At 31.1% G+C, this 16,806-nt stretch overlaps 2 protein-coding genes and 1 non-coding gene across 3 annotated transcripts; 1 reads left to right on the forward strand and 2 right to left on the reverse strand.

Annotated features, from left to right (window-relative positions):
* Positions 1–2,151: 2,151 nt before the first annotated feature.
* On the reverse strand, positions 2,152–8,113 carry LOC107016115 (uncharacterized protein At4g08330, chloroplastic-like). Its single transcript, XM_015216601.2, has 2 exons — positions 7,752–8,113; positions 2,152–2,926 (listed from the first exon to the last, which is right to left on the reverse strand). Exons 1-2 carry the CDS (start codon positions 7,826–7,828, stop codon positions 2,530–2,532), a joined length of 474 nt encoding a protein of 157 aa, XP_015072087.1. The 5' UTR covers positions 7,829–8,113; the 3' UTR covers positions 2,152–2,529.
* Positions 8,114–9,984: 1,871 nt separating this feature from the next.
* LOC107016986 (egg cell-secreted protein 1.2) lies at positions 9,985–10,468 on the reverse strand. The gene has a single exon (XM_015217279.2). The coding sequence runs from the start codon at positions 10,440–10,442 to the stop codon at positions 10,053–10,055; it is 390 nt and encodes a 129-aa protein (XP_015072765.1). The 5' UTR covers positions 10,443–10,468; the 3' UTR covers positions 9,985–10,052.
* Positions 10,469–15,390: 4,922 nt separating this feature from the next.
* On the forward strand, positions 15,391–15,482 carry TRNAY-GUA. The gene is given in 2 exon segments: positions 15,391–15,427; positions 15,447–15,482. It is a non-coding gene; the product is annotated as a tRNA-Tyr (tRNA).
* Positions 15,483–16,806: the final 1,324 nt, after the last annotated feature.

Below are 16,806 nucleotides of genomic sequence, written 5' to 3' on the forward strand. Positions count from 1 at the left end.
TGCCTTGAACTTCCGGCATGGACTAGCTTTTTAGTTATTTTTGTTCTTAGACATTCTTAGTTTAGTAATTTGAGATAGATGTTCTTGTGATGATGACTTCCAGATTTTGGGGGAATTAATAGATGTTGATTTGTTTTATTTAATGAGTTTAAGTCTTCCGCATTATTTTCTGTTGATATATGTTAAAATGATAAGGGTTAGATTGGTTGGTTCGCTCACATAGGAGGGAAATTGTGGGTGCCAGTCGCGGCCCCGGTTTTGGGTCGTGACACTCGCGCTACAATGAAAGAGACATTTGGCTAGCGTTTGGCCATAGATTTCTAAATATTCTTAGCAAATATTATTTGAGTGAAAATCACCATGTGTTTGGCCATAGGATATGTGAAATATATTTCACATTTTTAGAAAAATATGATTTATACCCATAAGTTTTAGAACTATCAAAACTAACTATAGATTTGTATTACAAGTCACTTGGATGTTCGTTACGACAATAACAAATAGTATCCATGATACTAGAGCAATGTGATAATTTGGAGTGAGTGCAATAAACATCATTACATACATCGTGAAGTATACAAAGTGCACTTTGTTACCTTGAGCCAATTTTTCATCATTTTCATCAACAATCAAATCATTACTTAATATTCAGTAAATGTTTCATCACTATTTTGGTGTTCCACGTAAAAAAATATGTAATACAACGCAAGCAACTACTATAGAGGGTACTTTGTAAGAGATAAAAGTTTGGGGTAAAAATTTAATTTTCAAAAGATCCCAAATAATGAGATTTGGCCAAAATACTAGAAAAAACTAGTATTTGGAAATTTGGGATATTTGCCAAATAATGACAAATTATATGGACAAACATTATTTGCCAAATTTTTTCCAAATATTATTTGGGAAATCTTATCGCAAAAATATTTAACGTTATAGATATTTATATAGAACGTTGATGGTAAATTATTCTTAAAGTTTGTGATCAGACAATCTAACATGGAGAAAGGACCAACATGGGTTTGATTGTAGTGTAATAATTGTGAATTGTAATCCCTCCATGGAGAAAGGACCAACATCAGATTCAAACCTATGAGAATGAAATAAATTGTTGAGACTTGAGAGTGTCGCCTCTAAAATGAGCCCTGCTATGCTTGATTTTAAATTTAATCAATCTCCAATACAGAGATATCGAATTTGGATGGGAAATTCAAAAGAAAAAAAATACTGAAAAGGCAGCTCTATTTCTCCTTTATGGATCGATTTTAGAACTTACTACGGGGAAGAGTATCAATAGTACGAGACACATATTGAAGCAGTCTCTGTAGTGTATAGTATTAACCAGCATTGACTAAAGGATAAAACTAATAAATGTTGGTCGAAATAATTGAACCATATTGATTGTTCTTTGTTGATTGAATGAAATCCATTCCATTGTAGTATATAATAGTGCAAATTGTACAATAGACGGGGTCAAACAATTATGTTAATACCAAAATAACAACATACTAATGTGATCGCTCAAATAAATTATGAATGTGGAAAAGTGATTTCCAATATACTCTCGACTCAAAACTACCTGAATGAATTCCAAATTTCATGCTAGAATTTGTGTACGATCTTGTTGCACTATTTGTACTGGGCTTTTAATGGTCCATAATGGCTGAAAAGTCCAATTAATAGTCTTTTCTTGGGAACCTATGAATAATATTTAAAAGGATGACTCGAGAAAGGAAAACTAAAGGAGCTATAAGGTAACAAGAACAGCTTATATGAATTTTTATATGATCAAGTCATCTAAGAGATAAATATACGAACAAGTTAAACATCAGACACCAACGAGAAGAGCTAGGGAGGTACAGTTTCACTTACTTCGTAACCTCTTTCTCGATCAGAGATAAGAAGAATCCAAAGCTTGTAAGGATGTTTAGCGCGACTGGGGGAAGAGAGACTACTAAATTGATTGTTGTCAAGACCTATTTCTTCACAGCCAACGATCAACTAAATTTTCAATTAGAATGTGTTGAGACAAACAAGGGAGAAGAAAGCAATACAGAAACTAGAAAAAGCCCGTAAAATACATAAGAGTAACAACTAAGACCACCCTCGTGTGTGTGTTCGTGTGCGCGAGAGAGGGAGAGAGAGAGAGAGCACTGATCCAAGTAGCCATGAATTTATAGACGTAAGTTGTGACAGCTTGAAGATTGCCTGATAGGTATTAAAAACACAATCAAAAATGACAAATGCTAAACTTAGCTGCTTCAAATCCACACCTCATTGACAGTTCTGTTCCTTATGTACAAAATACAAACTACATCCCCCAAAAGAGTGCTTGCCCACCTCTTGAGAGATGGATAGCAAGAAAATTATACAAATCCTCCAACCAAGCCTGTAATCTGATCAGTCTTATTTACTTGATAAGTAATATAACAGGAAACCAAAAAGCACCTCGAATTTTAAAATTCCAGCAAAGTGCTATTGCATGATCATAAATACATGCCAAACAGAAGAATTATTCACAGGCATTATATATCACTCAGGGAGAGGAGTACCCGATGCTGAGGAAGACGGTTGCAACGAGCGGATTTTAATATCGTATTTCCTATGAGTGGTTATTTCACTACCGGAGGCTGTATCTGATGCATCGGCTACAAGTGGGTAAGAAGAAGCACTATCATCATAAGCAATTCCAATATCTTTACCACATTTTCTGCACTGAAGTTTTGTTCGCCGCTGGAACAAGCCCCAAGAACGTTTGGAGAAAAAGAACGGTACACACTTGAATTCATCAACCTGGGTAAATCTGCTCTCATCAATGGACAAGAAGGAGATCATCCCTTTCTTAATGGACTTCCCATACTTGGACCCAATGGAAGCAGTATTGCGACTTGATGAGTTAAGATTTAACTCATACCCACAACTGCCACAGCTGCATAAAAAACAAATCAGATAGATGATTGTGTCGCTAAAGAAGCACTACGACATAACAAGTGAAGACAATATCTATGAAGGTAAAAGAAAGAATGGCGCTATCCACTGTAGAACCAATACCTTAATCCAAATAACTGGATTAAATGATTTTATTTTATTTTTCACTTTTTGCTCACATACCTTTTCTCTTTGTTTGGGACGGTTAGCAAATACACACCCAAGCATACAACATTAGAATGACCCATTTCCATTAGAGGTTCATTCTGATTCACACACAGGCATCATTCTCTTTAATAAAGCTTAGCAAGCAAGAGGAACGCAGTGTAGCCAACCTGCCCCTACCAAAACACTAACCAGGGAGCACTTTGTCATCGGTAATCCCTCTTTAAGAAGAGGGAGTTAGTAAAGATCAAAAAAGCACCCGCATTTCTCAGAAATGTAGATAAAAACTGTATCTTGTTTTTCTTTATGATTTAGATGCTTAAAGGTTCCTAGTGGCTAGCTCTTCACAAAATGTGAAGCTTACCTCAGAATTACTTTACCATATATAATAGGAGGTAGTTATGCTACTAATCAGCCTTAATTAGGAATTCCAAACAACAGATACATTTTAAGTTCTCAAGACATTCTAGCATAAACCATATGTAGGTACAAATATAGTCTCTGCTGAGTTTCATATAGAACCATAACCAGGGAGATGAGTTTTTGTTTGGCATCGAATCAACTTTTTGCTAAGTCATGACTGATGTCCATTCCCTTTTTCCTTTTTTGCTACTTGGTGCAAATACAATTTTACTTTTACTTTTTTGGAGTTCAAAAAAATATTATGAAAAGCACATACTCCAAAAATGATGGTTTTCGCAGATCTAATTGACAAAAAGAGGTAATGACAGTTGTTTAACTGAAAATCCAAAAGAACAATAGCAATCAATGATGGCTTTTTCTCTAAACCCAAGCTTTAAATGTGCTTTGTGCTTCAACCTCAAACCGACTTTTGTGCCTGTTTGCACTGTTTGCTTTTGACTCGGTAAAATCTTTTAGCTCACTGAAAGAAATTATATCGGATATTGTTGCCCTCTCTTTCAAGAAAAATGAAGAAAGAAAAGAACCCTAACGTGCTCTATCAATGAAAAAATCTACGGCAAATACTTTTGCCCAGAATATACTGCTGGTTGAGTAATTAGATTTACCAGAAAACACTTTCCAGAAAATGGCTAAAATCCTAATCAACACCATCAAATCTTCAAAGTCGATATGGAGCTATTTCTTTGCACTATGGGATACTGAGACTAAAATCCAACATGTAGAATCACACCCATGAGCCCTAAAGTTCAAGATATTCCATGATTCAGCGATAGCCAAACTTCTCATCCAACATTGACAAATGTGAAAAACTTCATCATTTTCCAATAATAGAGCACTACACTGTGAAAGGCTAATGTCAATTCATCTATTCACTACTTTTCAAAACTACCTTATATTACTGACAACCTGTTGTTAGAAGTAGTACAGTATATGGAACTATTTAGAGATAATTAGTGTACTTATCAATAATCGTAACCTAAAAAATGAACCTCATGATTCAATGAGAACAAAATTGTCAATATGTTAATCTATAACCAAAATAGCCCCTCGACAAGCAGTTCATATAACATCATTCCAATGGCAAACCATAGCCTCATCTTCAATGTGAAATCTAAACAAGTGGCTATAACATCTCCAACTAAGATGAACCACAAAGCTACCAACTTTCATCCATGAAATAGACGTTTCAAGCCAGTAACTCAATTAGATGAACCGAATGAACAATACATGCATTAAACCCCTTGACCAACATGCCAAAGATACAGCAAGAAACGAAAACCGTGCTGGGATGTAAAGAAAGAAAACTCACAAGGCAGGAGAAGATGAGAGAAGAGAAAACTTAATTCGTTGGTGATATTTTACTTAAGAGACAATTCCTTGTCACCTTCCTCGCACTACTTGTCCATTTTCATATGTGAAAAATCAAACTGCAATTTTCAACCCAAAGACAAAGAAGCTTCTAAAGAATTTCTATTGGATTATTAAAGCTCAAACATGTCAACAATCCCTTGTTCTCTTTACAGATTTAATAGGTTTCTTCAATTTTAAGGCCTTACTTCTGGTCATGTAAACATTAGTTTGAACTTAAGAATTTAGCTATCCAGAATATATCAGAAGTGGTCGGATCCCTCATTTTCCCCCTTTATTTTAGCTGTGATCTTCCCAAGACCAAGAAAATGACTCGAATGTAAAACATATTACAACTTTAGGGTGATTGTCAAGGATTGAGAATGTAATGTCAGTTAGCCAAATAGGATTTTAGTCAAACTTTAAACTTTAAGAAATTATCTGTCCAATATCTATACATGGTGTTTATTTACCTTGAGAAAGCATACGATAGAGCATCACAAGAAGTCTTTTGGTGGTTGTTGGAGAAAAACTGAATTCATGTTAACTTATACATGTCATAAAGGACATGTATGAAGGAGCTAACACTAGTGTAAGATAGTGGTAGGAAAAATAAATGATTTTCCATAATTGGGGGTCTATACCACAGATCAGCACTCAGGCTGTACTTGTTTATTCTAATTATAGATGAACTAACAAAACATATGTCACATGGTAGTATGCTCTTTATAGGCGATATTGTGTTAATTGACGAATCTAGCAAAGACGTCAACCAAAAGCTCAAACCATGAAGAAATAATCTGTAGGTGAAAAAACCACAGTGATTTAAGGAGTTATAAGCAATGAGATGGAAAAAAAATCATATGGAATGAAGTATCAAAATACCTAGAAGTAATTATACCACAGATCAGCATTCAGGCTGTACTTGTTTATTCTAGTTATAGATGAACTAACTAAACATATATCACATGGCAGTATGCTCTTTATTAGCGATATTGTGTTGATTGACGAATCTAGCAAAGACGTCAACCAAAAGCTCGAACCATGAGAAATACTCTATAGGTGAAAAAACCACAGTGATTTACGGAGTTAAAAGCGACGAGATAGGGAAAAAAATCATTATGGAATGAAGTCTCAAAATACCGAGAATCTCTTGGAGACCATGAGACCCAGCGAAATAGGACACAATAGAATAGAAGAATAGATATCGAGGATACCAATTAGCTGGATCAAGTTTTTTCATCAAAACAACAAGTTGGATAAACCATAAAGTTTAACCATGTTGATAAATTTACTATAAGTCTATTTTTAGATAGGATTTTTTCACTATAAGTCTATTTTTAGACTTGTTAAAGATTTGTATATCAATAGAAAAAGTAAAAAATTTACTAGTGTTAAAAAGAAACTAAATTTTTAAATATTGAATTGAGATAGCTTCAAATGAGGCGACATGAACAATGAGGATTCATATAGCTAACAGTCAAAAGTCAACTAGAATTTTCATTTTAAGAGAATAAGGAACAAGACATGTTTTTCCTTTTTTCTCTCTTCTTTTTTTTATGAATCAAAAAGGAACGATACAATGAGATCTTTAACCAAAAGCAGAATTAAAAGATTCGAGAAAATTTCGTAACTTGAAATAAGTAGAAGATCAAAAGATAGCAGTGTAGCACCAATAAAATGCAAACAAGTAGCTGAAATCTTCAAGATAAAGAGTGAGACTACAACATTGAGACAGGTACAGTTTGTCTCATATCAAATATGAAATCCTATAAAAGATATAATCTTTACCTTATAATTCAGTTAAATTTCTTATAGTATAATCTCTCTCTTTTTTTGCAACAAAAATAAGGACAACATAATCTAGTCTTTTTAGCTAAAGAACACTTTGTCCCATGTGTTCAAACTCTCGCTTCTCCATATCCGAGCAGCAATGCCAACAATAGGGAGGTAGATCAAAATGCAGGTACACTTAACTTCACTCACTTCATTACCTAATACAACACTAATTCTTTTCCCCAAAACAGGAAAACTGCAGGTATGAACATTCTACAAATAAACATCTAAATTACACAACATGTGTTCTCACTAACATGGAAATTAAACTTAAAACAGAAGGAACTCAATTAGTATTTTCATACTTCCACGAATCTTCTGATCGAATTAATTGCTATTCCAAACGACCAAGTCATAATGAGATTGAAACCGATGCTTCCTTGGCAGTGTGGAATATGGATTAGCATTATGTCATTCTTACAAGTGATGACCCACTCAATATTTCTATGCACAGACTTAAGAGATCAAATATAATGTGTTTCTTTCCATTCCTCGTGAGCCATTTATTTCTCCGAAACTAAACAAGAGATTAAAGTCATCTTCCTACTCTTCCTTCATATGTCAACAATGTTACACCATTGGGATACTTCGAATAAGCTTGAGTCTGGTTTGACCTAAATAATTGCAGCTCAAGATGAGCATATTACTTCCCCCTAAAATTGATATGTTTAAGAGTTCCAACAGCAAATTCCAACCGACCCACACAGCAAATGATTCCACAAAAATTAATTGTGCACCTACCAAAACATGGCCAGACTCAATACTTACCACCCACAAATTCCAATTCCCAATGACAATTTTTCCCTTAAAGTAAGAGTTATTACGTAAGAAATTAAAATTGGAACCACAAAACAGAAACCTAATTCTAAAAAATAAACAGTTCAAGTCACCATCATAAGAAAACAACAATTACCCACTAATTAATACACTTAATAGCACACTTAAACTCAAAATCAAAACTTCAAAGTAGAAATTCTAATTTGAATCACAGTTATTTTAATCAAATTTTTAATTAAGACTCTTCACTTGAAAAAAAGGTGCAGAAGGAAGCGAACCTGTAAGAGACATCTCTTCTAGAAGAACCAAAAGAGGGATATTGATGATAATTCAAATACCCACTTGATGTTTCCATTAATGCACCCAAAAAATACAAGCGATAATCAATGGCGGAGAAACTAAGAAAGGTGGTGTTGGTGCTGACTCACTACTCAACGGCTAAGTGTTTTGGAGTTAATCAAATTAAAGTCGGACGTCACGCCGGAGCTAGTGCCGTCCGCCGGAAGTTTAGCCGGAGAAAGGAGGAAGAGGGACGGAGAAAATGATGGGAAAATAGGAAGAGGAAAAGGGTTTAAGCGTTAGAGTAATTTGATTGAATCCGACATCATGTTGTTGAACATGGGGAGGTGGGGTTGGCTCCCACAAATTAATAATTTATTTATAGCTATGTTGAATTACTAGCAAATTAAAAATTAAAGAAATTTTTTAATATTATTTCTTTTATTTAAAAAATTTGATATTAGATAATTCTGAATTCACCAGCTCAACTAATAAGATTTGTATCTCATGAATTGGAATCAAATCAATAACATATGATCCTATTTCCCACTAATAAATCAGTGTCTTCGTATATTATTCAAATTTTTATTAAGTATTTATATTTTAAATTTATAGCTTGATTGTGATATTGTCATCTTTGATGATAAAGATTGACATGATTTTTTTTAATTTCTTATTCACTTGTGCTGGTGACGATGAGGTTTGTGTTAGTGTTTCGGCTATGAAGGCATCAATTTTGTCTTTGTCTACATAACATACTCAATCAGCTATGTTATCATTTAGGTCTTGATCCTACCGATCTAGAAAGTATGTTTCATTCTTTTTCCTTCTCAATTGACTTTAAGATCCCACATTTGAATTAATTTTCAAATTCATAATAAAAAAAAATGTTTTGAACCAAAAATTTCTCTATTTTAAAGTTAAATTCATAAATAAAGCATTTAATTAAAGATGAAAAATAATTACTTTTATCCTATTCACTTTTGGTGGTGCATATTTCAAGAAGAGATGCAAGATTTCTTCTCTTCTATTTTTTTGTTTCGAAAAATTATAAAGAAAAATAAATATAGCGAATACTTATTTAGTTATCTCAATGCCTACTTCAAAATTAATTTGAATTAATACAAATATATGATTAAGATGCTAAGTAATTAATAAAATGAAAATTATAGTTAAGTAATTATTAAACATATATTATTTACATTAATTTAATATAAATATCACATGGATATAAGCTTTATGAAAAGAAAGTTACGAATAAAAAGAAAATAATAGTTAATGGTCATGACTTGGTCAGAACTCATTCTCATGATTTTACGCTACATATAATTTAGTGTTGGTTGTCAATTTGATTTGGTACAGTAAGTCGTATTAGATCTAGACTAGAAGACAAATAAAGTAGTCATTTATTGAATTATTTTTTTTAGTTTATATAGTTTAAAAAAAAGCAAATGTAAAAGAATAGTATCATAGGTCAACGTATATATAATAGGGCTATAAGTTATAAGAGGAAAAAAGTGTCTTTTTTTTTCCTCCTATAATCATTTTTCGTTACAACTTTTTATATTCATATTTCTGCTTGGAAGTTTTATAGTTAACAATATTAAATGCTATTAATCAACGTGGGGGCCTAATTATTAGGTCTGACATCTTTCACATAAAAATTTATAATAGAATTATGATTAAATGATATATATATTTTATATTTATTTTAAATTACGATAAATTTAATTTCGTATTAAAGAATAAAAATATTTATTACAAAGATAATTTCTTTGCCTTTTGCAAGATGCTATGTCTTGGAAGGGCAATGCGAAAGGGGTCGCTACAACAACGTAATTAAAAGACCCTTATGCAAAAAAAAGAAAATCATAAATATAAAATATATATTTTATCAATCTATCGCAATCTCTTTAATAATAAATATATCTAGTGTGTCACTTATGCGGTTAAATTAAATCCACACAAGCTATAATTGGTGTGTGATTTATGATTGCTCAAATATTTACATATATTCCTTTTTCTGATTTTGCTCATTATATAGCCCCCACCATAAAATCATTATAACTTTCTCTTATACATCATCATGCAAAACTTTAATGAAGAATATTTGGGTGAAAAAAGAAAAGTGATAAAAGACAAATATCACTAGAATCCAATAAAAGCTAGCGTTGTTCATCATATATTATAACCAAATTTAGCATATCCCAAAATTATTATTAAATCTAAAAGTACTTTTTCTCTCGTAAAACTCAAAATTCTAATTTCAATCTTTGTAATGCACGTAAAAATTATCTTAATTAGACGTTAATTTCCAAGGCAGATTCAGGAGAAGGTGTGCCACAATAACCACGAAGAATATCAACTTCTTCAGCAGTAAAACCAACGGAACTTAGCATAGACGGCCAACAATTATAAGTAATAGTCCTTATCGCTCTACAACAATTTTTTCCTAAGTAAGATTCACCATTGAAGAAGAAGAGTACGATCTCATTTGTGCACGATTTCAACTCAAATAACGCGTTCCAACACACTGGCATGCTAGCTCCTCCTCCATCTCCGCCTTCTAGTACTTGAAGTCTAGCAGCAATACCTTGTCCTGGTTTAATTTTGGACATGTTGGTTGCTATAGTAGTAGTTGTTAGAAGCCATGAGACTAGTAGTATTATTGAAAGTTTTAAAGGTGTCATATTGGAATTTTCTTTTTAGAGAAATATTGAAAATATAGTATACAGTACGTGGAATATAATGAGAATATGATTTTTTTTGGAGATGGTTATTTATAGGTGCACATAGAGTTGTCATAAAGACTAATGTAACGGATTTAAAGTTGAAGAGGCAGAATATTAATTAAGAATTAATTTGGTAAATTAACTTTAATCATAATAATTAGTTTAAAGTTTATGATTTCAGTTAAAAATTATGTGTATGGAATGTGAAAAGTTGTAAACCTAATCAAAGTATTTTATTTTTTATTTTGTTTGGTAGAAATATTACTAATTAATTAAGGGTGGATTACTTTGAAAAGGAATATATCGGCTTAATCATACAACTATGACGAAAAAAGATTATGAATTTTTCATCACCAATAAAAGCTACCTAATCAAATACCTAACGTACTTATTTTAGACTGATGATGAATATCTCCAACTATATATCATATAATTAGAATACACAGAACCTAATGTGATACTCCACCAATGGTAGATTTTAACCACAAGTTAATATTTCGATAAAATTTTACTAATAATTTTAACTTCATTTGTGTATATCTTGTTTTTATAAGAATATTATTACTATAAAATAATAATTAAATTGTGAAACTAGTCGTTATATTATCTTTAAATTAAGAATTATAAATCAAGAAACTATAAAAAACCATTTGCTTCAATTATTGAGATTTATTTCAATTCATGGCCTATGTGTTATTTGATTCTTTCACCTTTCCCTCACTATATTACTTCACTAATTGATCAACCATAAGTATTTAGCCTTGGATTGTGCTCTTTATAGCCAACCTGAGTATTTAGTGATTTGAATCAACAACATGCGCTATAGCAAAACTATATTTTAACGGCAATAAATATGTATGTTAAAATAGAGAATATTAAAGTCTTTATCTGATTGTAATTAGATCCAGCTATAGGTTTTAGTAAACATTTATAAAGAGAGCTAAAAATATAATTGTCACTAAATAAATATATTCACTAAAGATCATTTGGTGTAATGATGTGTGTAGATTGGATTTCGATCAGCCCAAAAGAATCAACATCATTAAGGCCCAAGAAAGCATCAAGACCAATACGCCACAATGCCCAAGAAATTAATAGAATCAAATTGTAATAACTAAAAGGGAGTTAAGTTTGACTTTTCTTGATAAAGCACATGAAAGAAGGTGGATTAACAATTTCTTAACTAGAAGAACTATATATAGTAACGATATACATAAGTTGGGATTAAATCTTAATCATGTTAATGTATATGTTAAGATTCAACATTTATTTACAAGTCTTTAGTCATGCAGAGCCAATCGAAAATGTATAGAACTTCTAGTGTTAGAAAAATTAGTTTAAATGAAGCGACATGAATACAGTCGATGAGGACCCATAGTGTATTTTTGGACCCAAAGATGAGCCTAAAACCCAACTCATAGTATAGGAGCCCAGCCCACACCTTTGTCTGGTCATATAGAACCCACCTGACCTAGGTTATGTACAATTACTACCAGAATGGAGCATGTGGGCCTATAACTTAGTTCTATTTCTAAATGTGGGCTCAAATGCCCTACCTACTTCACAACTTAGCCCAACTAATAATCCTCTATAAAGTTGAATATCCCATTTTTGTGCCATACCAAACGACCCATTAATCATATATGGCTTATAAGGAAGAAGGTTAGATAGGTGGAAAAGAATTGTTGGTGGGGGGAAAGGGGAAATAGGAGAGAAGACTATGACGTAGGAAATCGAATTCTCACCAACAAAATAAAAGCATAAATAGTTAACTAACTGAACTACTTAGTTTCCTCGTGACTTGATCTTGTTTTGATTTCTTCACTCTTTTTTTGCTAAAAAAGAATCCAAATATTTTAAGGAAAGAATTCAAGGAGGTTAATTACCTCCTAGATGAATCTCCAAATATTAATTTCTAAATAGTCTTTGTAGAATTGAAAAGGTGTAAGAAGGGGTGACTTCAAAAAAATAAAGTATTATTGTCATCACAAAGCTACAAAAAAAATCAAGATTTTTCTCATAAAAAATAAAACAATTCACTATTTATTTGTCCCTGATAAATAAATATGATGTACTTAAGCTTGATTTATGGCGTCAAGTAAAAGCCTGCAATCATTAATATATAAAATTAAAGTACATCTTACAGAATAAGAATATATTAATCAATTCGAATCCACTCTATAAGTCTATATGAGTAAGTAGTGCAACAAAATCGAGTAGAGCACATTAATTAGTTGTTATTTCTTTTTCTCCTTGGTCCAAATATAGAGACATAATTGTGCCTATAATTTCATCACGAAACTAAAGACATTTTTTTGGGTCAAGATCACCAACTAGTTTGATACAATAGTTTAGTACATAACAAATACTACTATTAAAAGTACTTTTTTTTTCATTGTGATCCTAACAGACAAGAAATGAATGTGATTGAAACTCAAGTTGAAAGGGGTTGATTAGGTCGTATAGAGAAATTACATCCAAAAATTATTATTTTTAAAAAATAGAATTTAGCTATGATCAATGAGCTATTGCTTCTCGGAGCATCTATTGGTCGCTAATTTGCTCGTAGTTAAAAATTATCATCGTTAATTTGTCACAAAATAAAATTAGTGATAATTTTAATATTTAGCTACAAAATTTATCTGTCGCTAAATAACCATGTTTTTCAATAGTGCAATTCTTTTGACCTCGGCTTGCCTCATGGAAAACCTTCAAGGTGGAACGCAAAACATGTTAAATTTGAATTTGCGCATAAAACAGACGAGGTTAAAAGTTTAAGATCACATACTACCAACGGCATTTTTGTAAATCACCTATGTTTCTCTTACGCTAGTACTCAAGATTTATTATTTGAGCAAAAAAACATAAATTCAATTAGTTTAGGACCTAATTACGTGCCCAAAATTAGCTTCTATATTTTTCTCCAATATCTAGATACACGAATCTCAGCTATATAGGGGTCAAATCAGGTGTAACTTTTTCATACCAAGTGTGATTCACATGTATCTAAGATACATCAACTTTCTTGCTCTCGCTCTCTCTATGTATTTGTATTTCAAAATATATCTAGTATCAAGTATAATTGATATATGAAATCTGATACAAAATTATTGATTAGTAAGACAATAAATATATATTTCACCATATATATATATATAAAGTAGAATCATATTTATAATAGAAATATCGATGTAATTAGATAGTTTTTCCTTATTATTTAGCTCGTATGAAAAAAGGAAAAAGTTGGTTATGAGTCCGTATGAAAAAAGGAAAAAGTTGGTTATGAGTCCATTTAAGCCCAATGATAGTGTTACAAAGTTAAGTAGCCCATTAAGCACCTCAATTACAATGTTTTCTTTTGAGAGAAAAGAGATTAATTAGGAATAGGAATAGAAACAAAAAGAGAGAAGTAGTTCCACTTGGAGAGGGAGGAGGATAGATATTGTATGGATGAGTATGTTTGTGCTAATTTAAAGGGAAAACAAAGAATGATGGAGTGAGTATAAACATGACATGTGATGTAAAAGACAGCATAAGAGTTGCTGGCATAAGAGGACACAACAACAGGTTCACAAATTACTCAACCATTTCTCTTGAAATTCGAGACATCCTACTTATCAAAAAAATAATTATATCCTTAAACAAAATATATATATATATATTAAAATATAGGATGTATATCTAATATTTCTTTTTTATATATTTTCATGTTGGATTGCTATTGAAGTATATGAGTTTGTTAATAGTAAAAATTAAAAAAAAGTAAGTTCTATAAATGATTTTGCACGTACTTCACCTTCACTTCTTATAGTATTTGTTGTCGTCGAAATACTCTTTAATTATTTTCTAAAAAAATAACCGAAGCTTCGATCGCCGGCTTCCCTTGTCATCATGTTACCAACTTTCTTGACCTTCCGGCACTAGGCAGGCGTCAGCCCCCATATTTTTCACCCACCAACCGAGTCTTTGGAAAATAATCTTTTTGAATAATGTAATATTCATTCATTATAGTTATTCTTATGTATTAAAAAAAATAATCAATACCATCATATTATAACAAATATATCCATATTCTCTTGTGACATTGTTCAGCTTTTTCAGTAAAAATTCTTTGGTTTATCTGCTTTGGTTGTATTAGAGGAATAAATGGAGACTAAAATCGAGAATTTTGGTAATGGAATATTACCTAATTAAACAGATGGCCAACCGTCTATATATTAAATATCAATTTACATGTATGCCTTCTTATAATTGCTTATTTGCTAAAGAAAGGATATATATCATATATAGAGGTAATTATGTAATTGTTATTAGTTTTAGTTGCAATATAAATGTTCTTAAAGTCTATGTCAAAATTGAATTCAATAATAATTAACTGATGTAGATAAAAAATTTAACACTCTTTATTATATTTATTATCGTTTAAATATATTTTTGATATATTGATAGTGCTATTAAAATGTGTTCTTTCCCTTGATATCTTTTTCTTTCTTTTTTTTTTTCATTTAAAAAGGGGGGATCTTTCTCAAGTTGAAGCAACAAAAAATAATCATTGGAACATAACATTTACCAAGAAAACTAAGTTACCTTGATTTCTAAAAAATTTACCATGATATTTCTTAATGGATACTCATCATCACTAGTGTAGTTACCTTGATTTCTACAAAAAATTATAAAGGCTACATATACCAAATGTCATACTTGTAGCCCTATGAGTATTTTATTAGCCTTAGTCATGTTGTTGTTTAGGTTGATCTCAATCCTCTAAATACCAGTCCTTTGATGATTACCACATGAATTTATTTTATTTGTATTGGAACTTGTGGACACTCACTCATTAGTAAAGGTTCCATCTCATGTAAACAAAAATAATATATTAATTTTTTTATAGCAATTATTAATACATCCGACCTTAGCTCAGTTGGTAGAGCGGAGGACTGTAGTGGGAAAATCCCTCAGATAATCCTTAGGTCACTGGTTCGAATCCGGTAGGTCGGATTTTTTTTTAATTAATTTTACTGATCTCTTCACAAACTTCCTTTATTTACTTTTACTTATCAATATTATATTTTGCACATTGCTTATAAGAAAATAATAAAGTAAAAGTGAACGGAGAAAGTAAAACTAATCCATAAATGTCTCAACATCAAGAGATTAACTTTTTAGGCAAAACAATTTTGCTTCTTACAACATGAACATAAGTCCTAGCATATCACCAAAAGTTTAGATATACTAGTGAAAAATTATGCTATCATAATTTATTAATTTGGTGTAACATTACTAATTGTGGGACTATTAGTATTTTTTAGGTGGCCAACCAAATATCTTACATTAACTTTTAGATTTTATAATTAATAATAATTATACTAATACAATGAATCAAAGGACTTTTGATTTATAATCAGATGACAGATGGAAATGAAGAAATTGTGGAAAGTGATAAAGTTTGATGAGAAAAGTAATAAATGAGCTGTTTTTTTTACTAGTAATATTGTAGTACCCTTTGCCTTGAAGGTGACCCTATGCCAACTGTCGGTGGCACATAGTATAATACAAATACATTTAATTACACTTATATATTATATATATAAAAAAAAATATGCACATTGTCCACACATGACTCACCTGGAGTGTCGGCAGATTCCTACTGATACTAATTAAAATATCTTTTCCGTTCTAATTTGTTTTTCTTTAATTTTAATTATATAAAACTTAAAAGTAAGAGATATTTCTTTTAATCAAATAAGAAAAGATAAATAAATTAAAACGAAAGAGAAGGCGAAGAGCGCGACCTATTTACTATTACTACAAAATAGGTCCCCTACTATATATATACTTCATTTTTGCAAAGAAAGATTCACAATCTTGTTTTCCATATTTTTCATTTCTAATATTAGAAACTATCATCATCAAATAAGACAATTTGTTATTACTTTGAATGAGATTTTCTAAATTTCTCTCCACACATAAGATTTTCGTACAAAAACAAGAGGCCAAGAACAGAATAAAAAAGTCTTTGTAGCAAAAAAGGATAAAGAAAAAAAAGAAAGATAAGAAAATGACTTGGAAATTAAATTAATGTCTTGTATCATTCGTTGTTGGTCAACTTGATGAAATAACGTTGTCTGCATCAACGTATTTTTTGTTTAAAGTTATTTTGTAGCCAGAAATTACTAATTGTATTGATTAGAATTTGAACCTGATATTAAAAAATAAACTTTTTTTTATAAAGAAGTTTTTATATTTATAGAGCTTTAACTTATATATATGCAACTTTAATTTATTGGTTGGAAAAATTTTAATTATTCTGTCACAATTAATT

Source organism: Solanum pennellii, chromosome 4 (assembly GCF_001406875.1).
Source record: "Solanum pennellii chromosome 4, SPENNV200".
Classification (NCBI taxonomy): Eukaryota; Viridiplantae; Streptophyta; class Magnoliopsida; order Solanales; family Solanaceae; genus Solanum; species Solanum pennellii.